Source organism: Melanerpes formicivorus, unplaced genomic scaffold (assembly GCF_026170545.1).
Source record: "Melanerpes formicivorus ecotype bairdi unplaced genomic scaffold, bMelFor1.0.p_v2 SCAF_75, whole genome shotgun sequence".
NCBI lineage: Eukaryota > Metazoa > Chordata > Aves > Piciformes > Picidae > Melanerpes > Melanerpes formicivorus.
Genome location: NW_027142427.1, coordinates 296,968 through 312,874, shown reverse-complemented (window position 1 = coordinate 312,874; position 15,907 = coordinate 296,968). Strand labels below are relative to the sequence as shown.

General features: G+C 52.4%; 1 protein-coding gene across 1 annotated transcript; it reads left to right on the top strand.

The window, feature by feature from the left end:
- The first annotated feature begins 281 nt into the window (after positions 1 to 281).
- On the top strand, positions 282 to 7,618 carry PDZK1IP1 (PDZK1 interacting protein 1). The gene is made up of 4 exons (XM_068163836.1): positions 282 to 569; positions 4,466 to 4,574; positions 6,418 to 6,516; positions 7,055 to 7,618. Exons 1-4 carry the CDS (start codon positions 497 to 499, stop codon positions 7,125 to 7,127), a joined length of 354 nt encoding a protein of 117 aa, XP_068019937.1. The 5' UTR covers positions 282 to 496; the 3' UTR covers positions 7,128 to 7,618.
- Positions 7,619 to 15,907: the final 8,289 nt, after the last annotated feature.

Below are 15,907 nucleotides of genomic sequence, written 5' to 3'. Positions count from 1 at the left end.
TTCAGGGCTGTTCTCAAGCCAGTTGCTGCCCAGCCTGTATCAGTGCTTGGGATTGCCCTGATCATCTGACTTCCTGGCTCCTCTGCTGGGGAGGGGGAATCCGAGGGACACCTAGGTCCTGTTCAGCCACATTCCCCAACCACGGAAAGAGATTTACCCAGCTGGGCGTCATCTCTTCATCCTCGGCCTATGCAAATGTCTTGCGGCTGTCACACCCTAAGGGGACTGTCACGTTCAAGTCACCGTGCCCCACATTCCCAGCCAGCCTCTGCAGGAGGGGAAAAAAAAAAGCATGAGGCGCCTTCTTCCACCCCTTCCCGCAGCAGGATTTGAATAACCAGGTGTGAGCATCTGCCTCCCTCGTTAATGCGTTTGATAATTGACCAAGCGCTCATTCCTGCGGGAGGGCGGCGTGCCCAGGCGCAGCGTCCTGCCAGGAGCGGCCCCGCTCCGCTGCTCCTCCGCACCCCGAGAACCTGCGGCCCTGCCTGCCGCCATGCCTGCCCACTGCCTCCTCTTCCTCCTCCTGGGACTGCTCCTGGTGCCGGAGCCTGCCTGCTGCCAGGAAGGTAAGTGGCTTCCCAGGGAAAGTGAGGCGGGGGGGAAGGCAGGAAGGTGTGCTGAGACCCAGGCGCGCAGGATCTGCTCAGCGGGGTGGCTTGGGGAACGAGGGACAACTGTGAAAGAGCCTTTTGGGAAGAGAAAAAAAAACCATCCCAGCTCCTGCCTAAGCTCCGGTCCCAGCTTCACATCAGTGGGAGAGAGGGATGGGTGGGTGTCCAGTGAGCTGGGAGGTCTTGGAGACCTTCTACCTGTGTCGCTGAAGACTGCAACTGCTGTCCGAGGATATCTTACCTGCTTGCATGGAGATAAAGTAGTTGTGATTCTCCTCTGGCAGGACTGTGCACTGAGATGAGCTATCTGTTTTCTTAAACGTTTGGGGGTTTTTGTTTTTAACCCCTTCCTTTTCCTTCTGTCCCCCCCTTCCTTTTCCTTCTGTCCCCCCCTTCCTTTTCCTTCTGTCCCCCCCTTCCTTTTCCTTCTGTCCCCCCCTTCCTTTTCTTTCTGTCCCCCCTGTCCTTTTCCTTCTGTTCCCCTTCCTTTTCCTTCTGTTCCCCTTCCTTTTCCTTCTGTCCCCCCTTCCTTTTCCTTCTGTCCCCCCTTCCTTTTCCTTCTGTCCCCCCCTTCCTTTTCCTTCTGTCCCCCCCTTCCTTTTCCTTCTGTCCCCCCTTCCTTTTCCTTCTGTCCCCCCTTCCTTTTCCTTCTGTCCCCCCTTCCTTTTCCTTCTGTCCTTTCTCATCCCTCTCTGAGTGTTGTGCTGGGTTGTTCCCTGAGCTCCCAGGTTTTCCTGTTAATCTGTAATGTTGATCACTGCTGAGGTGAGAGAGCAAATATTTTTTTCCCCCTGCAGATTGCCCTCCTGTCCCCTTCCTGAAGACTTAAGAGAGAAACTTCCTATGGCTAGGGCTTTATTTTTAGGAAATTTCGTGGAAGGACTTTGTCTAATGCTAGAAATAATGAGGAGTAATTAAAACTCATCTGCTGCTGCCAAAGTCCTGGAAAATTCCCTCCCCTTTTCTCCTCCTGATGCCCCAGCCCTGACCGCTCTTCCTGTATTTGTTTACCAACTTGATGAGGATTTAACAGTCTGGGGTCTCTACTGTCAGCAGGACTGAAAGTTTTGCTGTTGCTTTGGGAGGGGAAAAAAAGAAAGAAAAAAACCCACAAAAAGCCTCTAATGAGGATTCAGAGCCTGGCACAGCTTCCTTAGAGAGGAGAAAAGACAGGAGCCAGGCAGTGCTTTCCAAGCATTCAGGGAAGATATATTGAAAAGTAGGTCTGTGACTTCAAACCAGGCATTGAATATGGGAGGTAAAAACTCATCATTGCTATGGGGCAGAATGGAAAGGACATGGTAGAACCCGAGGGCCAGGCTGTCCCAGGAGGGACATCCCTGGTGGAGCATTTTTCCAGGAACACAGTCCCACTTCTTTGGATGAGACTCATTTTTTGGCCATCCATCCTAGCAGGGCAGCAAGACACGTTCCAGTGGGGCTGCAGCCAGGTGGTGACCCCCATGGCTGCCATCTGCATACTCACTCCATGAGAAGATGCTGTCAAGGTCTTGTCTTCACCTGGTTCCCATTCCTCCTCTCTTATGCCCATGTAAGTCCCCTGTGCCCACAGGGGCATTTCAGCCTGATGTGGAGGCAGTTGTCATTCTCCCTGCCCTCCTCATCTTCCCTTGCAGCCAGGTTTTATGAAGTCTTTCAAAGCCTGATCTGCTTGATCTTAGTCTGGTGTGCTTTGCTTTTGTCTTTGGATGCTCTGAAAGCTGGTGAAAACTTCTGAGTGAGGTTTCTCTTCTGAAAACATACAGTGCCTCCTGAGCATGGCTGCTTGGAGGAGGTTTCCTTCCACTTATCTTCTCGCCTCCTTTGCTTGAAGGTCACAAGATGCAAATTTGGCCATTTCAGTCATTGCTGACTTCATTCCCCGGTTGACCTTGAACTCCCTTAACCCTAGCAGAAACCTCACTGAAGGCTGGATCTGGCCATCCCCTCCTAGGCTTAGGCTGGAAACCCTGGCCTCTGCAGGAAAAATAAACCACAAGTACTAAATAATTGTGGCTGAGATAATAGCCCAGGGCAGAGTGAGGAAGCAAAGCTGCCAAAGCTCACCCTGGAGGCAGTAAGTGCTGCACCCAGGGGAGTGGTGGGCATCATGGGTAAGAGGGGATGAAGCTCTGCTCTTCCTCACTGCCAACACACCCCCAGTACCCACTTCCCCCACCCAAGTAGTCTGCTGATGGGATGGGATCTCAGCTGAAACACACTGATACAGGAGGGAATTTCCGCCTGAATTCTTCCTTCTTGAGTTTTGGCCACAGGACCTTGCAGTAAACATGGAAAGTGTCTCTGCAGGGAGGCTGGGGAGGGAGGAGGGGACCTGAAGGCCATTGTTCAGGGCTGGTCTCCCAGCTGCTCACCCAGGAGTGCCACCGCCTTCCAGACTGGCACAGGCAGCCAGCTGGCCTGGTTGACTTCACTTGCAGGAGGGAAAAGGAGTTTTGTTTTGCCTTAAAAATAAAAGCCCCTTGCAGTAAGGCTTCAAGGAGCTTGTAGGCCTTACCAAAGGACAATTTCCCTACCCTAAAACCAGAGTAGGGAGGTGAGAGCTGTCAGCAGTGGAGCCAGCGTGGTTGTGTATGAGGAGCACAAAGCCCACCTTCATTGCTGCTAGTGAAGATTATTTCCTCTTGATAGAATAGAGTTGTGTTGTGAGACAGGTGAAGTGCATAAGGCTCCCAAATCAGACCAAAGTATCATCCTGGGCAGCTTGGATTCATGGGGTATTGGTGCCAGGGGCCGAGTCTGAGTGGTGCAAGGCTGGTGCTGAGGCTGGTAGAGAGCATCCTCCACCCAGACCATCTGCCCACACACGGGGGCCTCATCTATGTGCAAGGGTTGGTGTTTCCATCAGCAGAAAGAGAAAAAGCTGTGCTTGAATAAACAGTAATTAAATCCCAAATGGATATGTCTGTGTGGATAAGGTCTCCTTTTGTGTCGGTGTGACAACACTTAAGGATGGATTTGACTACATCTGAAGCTCTGTTGCCCAAAAGCTGGTGGGAGACGAGGAGCAGCTGTCCTAGAAAGGGTTTCCTCTTCTCATCCCCCTTCCCTTGAGTTCCTTTTGAGTCCAGGATACATCCCACAGCCTTCCCACCTGTTCCTGGACCACTGCTTAGGTCTGGCTAGAGAGAAAATGAACCTGTGAGTCTGTCCCACCCTGGAGGGGGGCAGGGGCTGGGGATGCTGTGGCCGGCTCCAAGCCACCCGCCACTGCTCCCCTCACTGCCTGGCCCCCTGCCAGTCCTGCCTGGCCTTTGCGCTGAGGGCTGTTGCTCTGAAAGCTTTAGCCTTCAATTTCCCGTCATAAATCAGTTTGCTGCTCTGGAAACTCGTTGAATGGTGCATTTTACTGAAATCCACGCCAGCAACTGTTTGCTGGGAGAGCGACAACCGAGCTGTACACTCTCCTTGTCACGGGATCCTTGTTTCACTGAGCAGTGCTTGGAAAACAACCTGAGAACAATGTCTGTGGCATCTGGGGATGGGAAATCAACAGCTTGCTGAAACACCTCTGCCTTCTTTCCCCTGCCATTTTGGGCGAACATCCTCCCTCTATGACCCCCCCCCCAGCCCTTTGCCCCCCATCCCAGAGTCATCTGCAGGTATGTATGCACACGCAGGGCCCCAAAGCTGAAAGGCACTGTGCTCCCTTTGGAAATGGAAGCAAAACTGCTGTTACTTGCACTTTATTTCATTGCTGTCACCCACCCTGTGCCTGATTGTGCAGGACCCAGCTCTTGGCTTGGACCTTGCTGGAGCTGGATGGCAGAAGCTTGGCAGATAAAGCCTGAGGATGGGTTTCTAACATCTGTCCTCTTTTCTTTCTGCAGCCCGGGGCAGTCTCCAGCCGTGGTCACAGGGTGTCATTGCAGTGGTTGTGTTTCTAGTCCTGGTGGCCATTGTTTTTGTGGTCAACAGGTTTTGGTGTAAGAAGAAAGTGTAAGTGGGGGAGCCCTGGGGGTTGCTTCGGGTTGGGTTTAGCTGCCTCTGCGCAGGTCACTTCCATCTGCCTCTGTCCCCATGCCAGGGCTGGGAACACTGTGATCCCTGTGCTGGGAGATGGGTAGGGAGAGCAAAGATTCCCTGTCCTGATCTTCCTGTCCTCTTCTCCCTGTCCTAGTCTTTGCTCCCTGTTACTCATTGCCAGGTGTGAGCTTGCACCATCCATGCTGTCATGAGAACGCCCTGCACTGGGGACGGCAGAGCTGCAGCACTGCTGCTGGTTCACGTGGGCACATGCCTCAGGGGGCTGGCCTGAGCCTGGTATCCTATGGATTTGGGGGTGCAGTTCCCAGGTGCTTTATATTTGTGGGAAAACAAGCCCCAGACAGCTTCATTGGCAAAGCAGACTGAGTCAGGTCATCAGGAGGCTTTGGAAAGAGCGAGAAGAGGGAGGTAGCCAAGGTGTGGCAGTACTCTCCACCTGAAGCCCATGGCACAGGCAAAAAAGGTTGCCTTATTTGTCAGGAAAAGGCTCTGTGGGACCAGTTGCCTCTTGCCTACTGCCACCAAGCAAAGCCACAGGCTGCTGCTCCTGCTCAGCTGACCCAGGCTACCTGACTAAGCCTCAGTAACTTGATCTTGAACCTGAGCCCAAAGTCATCTGGGGATGATGATCTAAAGTGCACTGTAGCCTGGTTCCTGGTTCCTTTGCCCCAGAAAAGGCACTTTAGGCTTTGCACCCAAAGGTGAAGAAGTCTCTTTGTTTCTGCACATCCTTGAGGCCTCTCCAGGCTGAGGAGGTGGGGGCTTGGGGTGTACCCTGATGCTCAGCAGATTGGCATCTAATTTGTAACTGCTGTCTTTGCCTCCCAAAGAGAAAGCTTTGTCCTTAAATTGGAGGAGCCCCAGTCCATTGCTGCCTCCTGCTCCGTAGTGTTTCCCACCTCTGCCTGTGTCTGGCTGCCTCCTCCCAGTCCAGAGGCAGAGGATGCTGAGAAGGGCTTGAGAAGGAATGGAGGCTTGTTTTAATTAATCTGGCCTCTCTTCAGAAGAGTGGGCAGCGAGGCTCGGCAGCCTGGCACACTGCCAGCCTTGGGCTCTCACTGTGACAGCAGCTATCAGCTCAAGATATTGGCTGTTTGTGCCAGGCTGCTCCTTGGAAAAACCTCTGAAATTGCCCTTGGGTGAGCACTGGAGGAGGCAGGGATATGCACACACTCCACAGCTAAAGCCCCCTAGCACCATTTGATCCGCAGGCTTGCTCCAGAGCTGATCTTTTAGCCTTCAGTTGAGGTTGAACACCTGGTCCCTGCCTCATGGCTGCTTCTGTGGGTGATCCAGTCTCACATCTGAGAGTAAGCATCGCAGCTTTGCAGGTGTGGACGTGCAGGTGCACACCCCTCCTGAGCCTGGGCTGAAGCACCAGCAGTGCCTCAGTGCTTTTCTTGGTGTCTGTTGGGACCCATAAGGGACTATTTTGCAACACATTACACAGAAGATGACTGGAAAAACCAGTTAGTGGGATAAAACAATGCCATGTATTAACAAGTGAGTCTTGCTGGCTGCCAGCCTAGCACTGGCAGTACCGCCTGCAGACAGGGGTTGGCACTGGGTATCCAAACATAGCCCCTGCAAACTTTCCATGAGGGTGTCTTTCCATGTCCTGGGTTGGGAAGGGGGCTGGGCTGGGTGTCCAAGGCTAGGATCACATATCCAGGTCCCTTATTGTCTCTCTGTAGTGTTGGAGCAGTCCCTTCTTCTCTCCCATCACCATTGCAAGCTGCTCCCCAACACAGCCCCTCTGCTGATCTCTCTCAGCCTTTCTCTTCTTGTTCTCCAGGGAAAATGCTGAGACAGTGGTGAGTGTTGAGGACAAGCCAGAGGCTGTCATGTCCAACGGCCATGAAGGGAAATACCTAAGCTCTGCAGCTGACTTCAGGTGAAGGACTTGCTTCAGCCCTCCTCCCTATGGCTCCCAGGCTCTATTCCATCCCCATGGGGACAGCTCAAACACACAAAGCTCTCCCACTCAGGGGTTTCACATGTCCCATGCACCTGGCTTTGGGGCTTCTGTCCCCTCCAGGGGCTAAACAAAAGATGGTGAGGGAGCATCCCCTTCTCCCTGGTATCTCCTCATTACTGCAGCTGAGCCCCATGGCCCACCCACCACCTTGCAGCCTGCTACACCACATTTGTCTTGCACTACATCACTCCTTTTAAACAGAGGAAACCACCAAAAGTGGCTGTAGGTCACCACACAGATGCTGAGTGCCAAAACAGCCCTTACTGGAAATCAGAGCAATTCCTACCCCACCCTTGGCTCTCCTCCTGGCAAGGGAACCCTTCCCTCCCTCCCCACCTCACACTCTGCTCAATGCATGGCTAGCACCAGCAAGGTCAGGACCCCAGTGGTGAATCTGGGGAGGCTGCTCCTGCTGGAGGTGAGCTGACTGCTGTGCTGCTCTCTTCTTTTGCAGGTCCAAAGAGAACCAGCACGCCTATGAGAACTCCCTGGAGCCTGAGGAGAAGGTGATCACCACGGCCATGTAGCAGAGGCCCTGGCTGGCTGCCCTCCTTCCTCCTCTCACTTCCTGCTGTGGCAATGGGCACTGGCACCCGCTGTGTGCAGCAGCTCCCCAGTCTCTCCATGGCACCATCATCTCCTGATCTTTTCCCTTCCCACCTGTGGAATGTGCTCTTCTGCCTCGGGAGCTGGAATCCATGTGGGCATTGGCCCCCAGGAGAGGTCTAGAGGTGCCACCTCTCCTATCCAGCCAGTCACCCCATCTGGTTGGTGAGGCTGATGTCCCTGTTTCCAGTGGGGTGCTGACCTGCTCCAGAAATGGAAGAGTCCTTACTGAATGCCTGGGACTTCCCTGCACCCCCAGCCACCCTCTGAGGAGCTGCTAATGGAAACCCCACTTCTTTCTTCCCATTTCACCCTCCTTTTTATGACCTACACCATGCATTTTAATGTCAGAACAAACCTTCTCCCCTGTATATATCTCCCCTGTGAGCAATAAAGAGAATTGTTGCCCATATGACAGCAAAGAGAATGGTTCTGCTAATAATCCAAAGGACTTTCTGGCATCTCCCAGCCCTCCTAGCCTTCAGGCAGTGGAAGGTGGTGTAAGAGTGAGAAGGGTGCTTAGACTGAGATATGAACCTGTTGGAGCAGGTTGAGAGGAGGGCCACAGAAATGATCAGGTGATTGGAACACCTCTCCTGTGAAGAAAGGTTGAGAGAGTTGGGCTTGCTCAGCCTGGAGAAGAGAAGGCTTTGGGGAGACCTTCTTTAGGGGGCATTCAATACTTAAAGAACTCTTACATGAAGGTTTGGGGATGGTCTTTTTATCAAGACCTGTTCCAACAGGACAAGGGGTCATGGTTTAAAGCTCTAAAAGAGGAGATTTAGACTAGAGATAAGGAAGAAAAGGTTTTTTACAGTGAGAGAGGTGAAACACTGGAACATGCTGCCCAGAGAGGTGGTAGAAGCCCCCATCACAGAATGTTAGGGGCTAGAAGGGACCTTGAAAGATCATCCAGTCCAACTCTGGTGCCAGAGCAGGATCACCTAGAATAGGTCACACAGGAATGCATCTAGGCAGGTTTTGAATGCCTCCAGAGACAGAGATTCCACAACCTGTCTGGGCAGCCTGTTCCAGGGCTCTGTCACACTCACAGTGGAAAAGTTTTCCCTTGTGTTCACCTTGTGTGCTCCAGCTTGCACCTGTTGCCCCTTGTCCTGTCATTGGACATCACTGAGAAGAGCCTGGCTCAGGAAACCTTCAAGGTCAGGTTAGGTGGGGCTCTGTGCAACCTGATCTTATTGAAGCGGTCTCTGCTCCCTGCAGGAGGGTTGGGCTAGGGAATCTTTAAGGAACTCTTCCAACCCAGGCGGCCAAGAAGGCCAATGGCATCCTGGCCTGGATCAGGAGTAGTGTGGCCAGCAGCAGCAGGGAGGTCATTGTGCCCTGCACTCAGCACTGGTCAGGCCACACCTTGAGTCTTGTGTCCAGTTCTGGGCCTCTCAGTTTAGGAAAGATGTTGAGATGCTGGAAGGTGTCCAGAGAAGGGCAACAAAGCTGGGGAGAGGTCTTGAGCACAAGCCCTGTGAGGAGAGTCTGAGGGAGCTGGGGTTGCCTAACCTGGAGAAGAAGAGGCTCAGAGTAGACCTTCTTTCTGTCTACAACTACCTGAAGGGAGGTTGTAGGCAGGTGGGGGTTGGTCTCTTCTCCCAGGCAGCCGGCACCAGAACAAGAGGACAGTCTCAAGCTGTGCCAGGGGAGGTTTAGACTGGATGTTAGGAAGAAATTCTTCATAGAGAGAGTGATTGGCCATTGGAATGTGCTGCCCATGGAGGTGGTAGAGTCACCATCACTGGAGGTGTTTAGGAGGAGACTTGATGGGGTGCTTGATGCCATGGTTTAGTTGATTTAGATGGTATTGGATGATAGGTTGGACATGATGATCTCAAAGGTCTCTTCCAACCTGGTCTATTCTATTCTATTCTATTCTATTCTATTCTATTCTATTCTATTCTATTCTATTCTATTCTATTCCATTCCATTCCATTCCATTCCATTCCATTCCATTCCATTCCATTCCATTCTTCTATGATCTTCCCCAGTGATCTCTTCTGGGTAGGATCCATCTCAGCCGAGAGCACTTCTGTGTGTTTGTTTTTGTGTCAACAGGGGAAAGAAAATGTGGAGCTGTGTTCTTTTTACTCAGCATTTGGACCACCCCAAAGCCACAAAGACCTCTATGTGGGAGCAGGCCTGGAGAGGAGGAGACTCAGGGGTGACCTTATTGCTGTCTACAACTACCTGAAGGGGGGTTGTAAACAAGCAGAGGTTGGTCTCTTCTCCCAGGCAGCCAGCACCAGAACAAGAGGACACAGTCTCAGGCTGTGCCAGGGGAGGTTCAGGCTGGAGGTCAGGAGGAAGTTTTACACAGAGAGAGTGATTGCCCATTGGAATGGGCTGCCCAGGGAGGTGGTGGAGTCGCCGTCACTGGAGGTGTTCAGGAGGAGACTTGACAGGGTGCTTGGTGCCATGGGTTAGTTGATTAGGTGGTGTTGGGTGATAGGTTGGACGTGATGATATTGAAGGTCTCTTCCAACCTGGTTTATTCTATTCTATTCTATTCTATCATTCCCATCCATTTGCCAGGGGGGGAACTTGAGACGTGGCACCAACCCAACACATCCCAGCACAGCTTAATAAGTAAAAGGCAGTGCTCTACTGGCCACAGCCAACAGGAGACCATTCCCAAGGCTGGAGACTGTGAATGCCAATTACTTACCAGGGTTGCCAGGATGTGGCTGGGGGCTGCTCTGGACAGTGCTGGGCCTCCTCAGGGCAGCTGGCCATGGTGCAACCTGCTCCTGCCAAGCTGTTCATTAACCACTCCATTTTCTGCTGTGGTGTGGGTAGCACTGGGCACACCATGACAGCAGCCATGAGTGCTGCCAAATCACAGCATTTACAGATAGAGAGACCTGTAACACCTTGGCCTTCCCTGGAACAACAGTTGTGTAAGTGGTGTGCAGAGTCCTCCCCTGGACCAGTGAGAAAAAAGAGGAGCTGCAAGTGGAGCAGGCCTGGGAGGGATGGGATGAAGGGCTTATAAGCAGGGGCATTTTTGGTGACCACTGGGTTTGGAGGGACCAAGGGGATTTGGGGGCTCTGTTTTGCTTAGTGCTGTGTAAATGCAAGGTGAAATAGGTGTCAAGATGACAAGTCAAGAGGACATCAGGTGCTTGAGCCATCTCTTGCTTTCTGCTGAGCATCAAAGCAAGGGGAAATGTTAGACCTGCTGTGAAGGGTTTGGATCTGGGAAGAGCCCTGGTCTCTGCTCAGGAGGTGCTTTGGAAGCCCATTTGCAGGCAGTGATGCCAGAAACAGGCAAGGGGCTGTTGGGGCTGAAGGTACCTCTTTGCCTCTCACTAGCAGAGCTCCTGCTCTGTTTTCTCTCAACCTTAACCAAGCTTTCCTGCTGCAAAGGCTGTCCCCTTTTCCTCTGTGCTTGCCAGTGACCTTAAAAGCCCTGAGCCTTTCCTGGAGAAGGTGCTGCCCAGGATTCTTCCCCAGGCAGGGGCTTGCAAAACATTCTGCTTTCCTAAACTGCCAAAACCTGCTGGATAGTCCCTCAAGCAAAGCTGTAACAGTCCTGCTGGGGAGCTCAGTTGAAAACAGGCCACTTCCCACTGCTGGCAACCCTCCCGGGTGGAGCTGAAGTCTGGAGCTGCATCCTGGTGCTACTACAAGCTGCTGTCATGCTTCTTGCAGGTGTAACTCAGTGGCCCTAGGGGGTGGTGACCCAAAAAAAGCAGGTTTGGAAGTAGAACAGGAGCCTTCCAGCAACAGACATACCCTGAAAGGCATTTCCCCAAAGAGCCTCACGGAGGCAAAGGTTTTGAAAACACCCTGAAGACTCATCTTTGAGAGATCAGTGGTGGTGAATGGTGCCACATCCAGCTGGCAGCCAGTCAGTAGTGGAGTCCCCCAGGGATCAGTGCTGGGCCCCATCCTCTTTAACATCTTTATTGATGATCTGGATGAGGGCATTGAGTCTATCATCAGTAGGTTTGCTGATGACACCAAGCTGGGGACAGGAGTTGATCTGCTAGAGGGTAGAGAGAGCTCTGCAGAGAGACCTCGACAGGCTGGACAGATGGGCAGAGTCCAACGGCATGAGACTGAACACATCCAAGTGCTGGGTTCTGCACATTGGCCACAACAACCCCATGCAGTGCTACAGGCTGGGGTCAGAGTGGCTGGAGAGCAGCCAGGCAGAGAGGGACCTGGGGGTGCTGGCTGATGGTAGGATGAACATGAGCCTGCAGTGTGCCCAGGCAGCCAAGAGGGCCAATGGCATCCTGGCCTGCATTAAGAACAGTGTGGTCAGCAGGAGCAGGGAGGTCATTCTGCCCCTCTACACTGCACTGGTTAGGCCACACCTTGAGTCCTGTGTCCAGTTCTGGGCCCCTCAGTTTAGGAAGGAGGTTGACTTGCTGGAACGAGTCCAGAGAAGGGCAACAAAGCTGGGGAGGGGTTTGGAGCACAATCCCTGTGAGGAGAGGCTGAGGGAGCTGGGGTTGCTTAGCCTGGAGAAGAGGAGACTCAGGGGTGACCTTATTGCTGTCTACAACTACCTGAAGGGAGGTTGTAGCCAGGTGGGGGTTGGTCTCTTCTCCCAGGCAGCCAGTACCAGAACAAGAGGACACACTCTCAGGCTGTGCCAGGGGAGGTTCCAGCTGGAGGTCAGGAGGAAGTTTTGCACAGAGAGAGTGATTGCCCATTGGAATGGACTGCCCGAGGTGGTGGTGGAGTCACCATCAGTGGAGGTGTTCAGGAGGAGACTTGACAGGGTGCTTGGTTGCATGGGTTAGTTGATTAGGTGGTGTTGGATGATAGGTTGGACGCGATGATCTTGAAGGTCTCTTCCAACCTGGTTTATTCTATTCTATTCTATTCTATTCTATTCTATTCTATTCTATTCTATTCTATTCTATTCTATTCTATTCTATTCTATTCTATTCTATTCTGGCTGAGAAACCGCATGGGGGTAGAAGAAAGCAGGCAGAAGGGCTGGAGGCATCAAGCCTCCGGGTGCAGAGGCATGACAGCTGCCGCCTGCAGCATCGAGGCAGAGCTGTTCCCGTCTATCACCTTCCCTCGGGCAGCTGAAGGTGGGGCCGGCCCCAGACTGTGTCCTGGCCCTCTGCACTGGTGCCCATGATGGGTGCTGCTCCCCTGGCTTTTCTCTCGCAGGTGCCAGACCTCAGGCTGGTTTGGAAAAAACAAGCTCCCGGGAGCCGAGCAGTAATGCTTCGCTCAGCAGGGTTTAAGGAGGATTAGTCATTGCCTGCTCCTGCCGCGTCAGCACTCGGGCTGGGGGCTGGGGGTGTGGTGAGAGGAGGGGGGAACCCATTAATTTTTACCTCTCTGTTGCAAAAGGAGTTCGAAACAACATCCTTATAATGAGTAACAGCGGGAGTTTATTCCCTGCCCTGTGCACACCCCGACACTGCCTGAGTCATTCGCCCAGCAGTGCCTGCGTTTGGAGCGCTGGGGGCTCGGTGAGTCTCTTTATTAGAATAAACCTTTATTAGAATAAACCAAACCAGGTTGGAAGAGACCTTCAAGATCATCGTGTCCAACCCATCAACCAATCCAACCCACCCAAACAGCTAACCCATGGCACCAAGCACCCCATCAAGTCTCCTTCTGAACACCTCCAATGGTGGTGACTCCACCACCTCCCTGGGCAACCCATTCCAATGGGCAATCACTCTCTCTGTATAGAACTTCTTCCTAACATCCAACCTGAACCTCCCCTGGTGCAGCCTGAGACTGTGTCCTCTTGTTCTGGTACTGGGTGCCTGGGAGAAGAGACCATCATCCGCCTGTCTACAACCTCCCTTCAGGTAGTTGTAGAGAGTGATAAGGTCACCCCTGAGTCTCCTCTTCTCCAGGCTGAGCAACCCCAGCTCCTTCAGCCTCTCCTCACAGGGCTTGTGTTCCAAACCCCTCACCAACTTTGTTGCTCTTCTCTGGACTCGTTCCAGCAAGTCAACCTCCTTCCTAAACCGAGGGGCCCAGAACTGGACGCAGTACTTGAGGTGTGGCCTAACCAGTGCAGTGTACAGGGGCAGAATGACCTCCCTGCTCCTGCTGGCCACGCTGTTCCTGATGCCATTGGCCCTCTTGGCTGCCTGGGCACACTGCAGGCTCATGTTCAGCCTACCATCGACCAGTACCCCCAGGTCCCTTTCTGCCTGGCTGCTCTCCAGCCACTCTGACCCCAGCCTGTAGCACTGCATGGGGTTGTTGTGGCCAATGTGCAGAACCCGGCACTTGGATGTGTTAAATCTCATGCTGTTGGATTCTCTTCCCCATGGATCCCTCCTGCAGTGGTAGCTCCAAGCAAACAGAGGGATGGGGCTTTTCTGCTAACCTAGGAAGCTTGATGCTTGCTTTCTCCCAGCGAGTTCCCCTTGGGAGTTCACTATCCTGGGGAAAATATCTTTTGCAAGAGCCACGGTGTCAGCTCCCTAGTGGGAGCCGACCTCTGCACAGCTGGTGATGCCATCCTGCCTCAGTTTCCCTTGTCCATCAAGCCTGCGAGTTAGGCTGGCTGAGCACGGTGGGGCTGCCTTCCTGGGAGCCGTGCAGCCAGCTGGTGGCTGCGTCTTGGTGTGATCCTAAAAAGAACAAAAGGGAGCGAGCATAACTGAAATTTATTGTTGGAAAATCTTAATTAGATTTTAAGCCCCAAAGGGAGAAAAAGTGAGGTATTATCTGACACAGCTAATGAGTGTTAAGGGTCCATTGTTATATTGCTTGTTTACCTTTCTGTGCTGGCTGATACGGCCTGGATCCTCGCCTGTGCTGCCATAATTAGGATATCTCATCTCTTGCTGATAGGGTCGGGGATGCTCTTTAAAGCACAATGCTGTCTCATCCCTCCCTAGCAGGATGAGTGTGATCAGGAAGACAACTTCTGTCATACCAGTGCTCACAGCCACCACGCTGATCCTGTGAGCTGGGGGATACCCTCCAGAGCCAGGGCTGCACCTGATGTGCAGACTGGACGTGAGGAAGAAGTTCTTCACTAGGAGAGTGGTGAAGCCCTGGAATGGTTTGTCCAGGGAGGTGGTTGAGGCCCCATCCCTGGAGGTGTTTAAGACCAGGCTGGATGAGGCTCTGGCCAGGCTGATCTATTTAGAATAAACCAAACCAGGTTGGAAGAGACCTTCAAGATCATCGCGTCCATATAGCCCTAGTGTGGGGTGTCCCTGCCCATGGCAGGGGGGTCGGAACTAGATGATCCTTGTGGTCCCTTCCAACCCTGACTGATACTATGATTCTATGTGTATCTCCAACAGCCTCAGTGGCCTTTCTGAAAGGCTCAGAGCCAACCTGATTTAGGGACAAATGCTCTCCAGCACCTCTCTCCACACAGGTTTGGGAGTGATCATGTGCTCTACAAGTCACCCCATGCCCACCTGTAAAGGAGGACACTCATGGGTACCCTATCCTACCCCTCACTCATTAATGTCAGTATCTCTGAGAAGTGGGCTTCAGGAAGATGTTCAGGATTGGGACCTGATGTGGACTGCATAGTCTCCTTCTGGGCAGAAGACAGAGTGGTATTTTTACATTACCACCTTGTTACAAGATCTATCAGAGCTTTTGTTTGTGGATTAGGAGGGTACAACTCATCTCCTGGTCACCCAAGGTAACAGGGCATCTTGTAAAGCACCTTTATTTACCCTGAGGCATCCCCAGTCTTGAGGCTAGTGAGGCTCTTCACCCACAGAGGCTTATGGTCAAACTTGATGGGATCCTGAGCAACCAGATCTAGTTAAAGAAGTCCCTGCTCACTGCAGGGAGTGATGGACAGGATGATCTTTGAGGGTCTCTTCCAATTTGATTCATTCTAGGATGTTTCTGCTGTAAGCTGTGACTGTACTCAACACTGGTTAGGGCACACCTTGAGTCCTGTGTCCAGTTCTGGGGCCTTCAGTTTAGGAAAGATGTTGAGTTGCTGGAACATGTCCAGAGAAGGGTAACAAAGCTGGGGAGGGGTTTGGAGCACAAGTCCTGTGAGGAGAGGCTGAGGGAGCTGGGGGTACTTAGCCTGGAGAAGAGGAGGCTCAGGGGAGACCTTATTGCCATCTACAACTACCTGAAGAAATGTCATAGCCAGGAGGGGGTTGGTCTCTTCTCACAGGCAACCAGCATCAGAACAAGAGGACACAGTCTCAAGCTGCCCCAGAGGAGGTTTAGGCTGGATATTAGGAAGATGTTCTTCATAGAGAGAGTGATTTACCATTGGAATGTGCTGCCTGGGGAAGTGGTGGAGCAGCCATCACTGGAGGTGTTTAGGAGGAGACTTGATGGGGTGCTTGGTGCCATGGTTTAGCTGATAGATGGTATTGGATGATAGGTTGGACGTGATGATCTCGAAGGTCTCTTCCAACCTGGTCTATTCTATTCTATTCTATTCTATTCTATTCTATTCTATTCTATTCTATTCTATTCTATTCCCCTGGAGAAGCTTGGGCAGATGGACACCTACCTCATTCCTTGGATGTCCATGCACAGACCAATGGGCATAGCTGCATTAAATCACTGGCAAAGGCTGGTTGGCACTGTCTGGCCCTGAGGATAAAGGAATTGTTCCAAGGTGGTTTAATTGAAAACTTGCTGTGTGCAAGTAAACTGCTTCTGGAAGGACCACCAGCTCTAGCTCTGTCCCTGAACAACATAGCCTTGGCTTTATGTCCTGGCATCAGGTGCCTTTACACCAAAATGATGT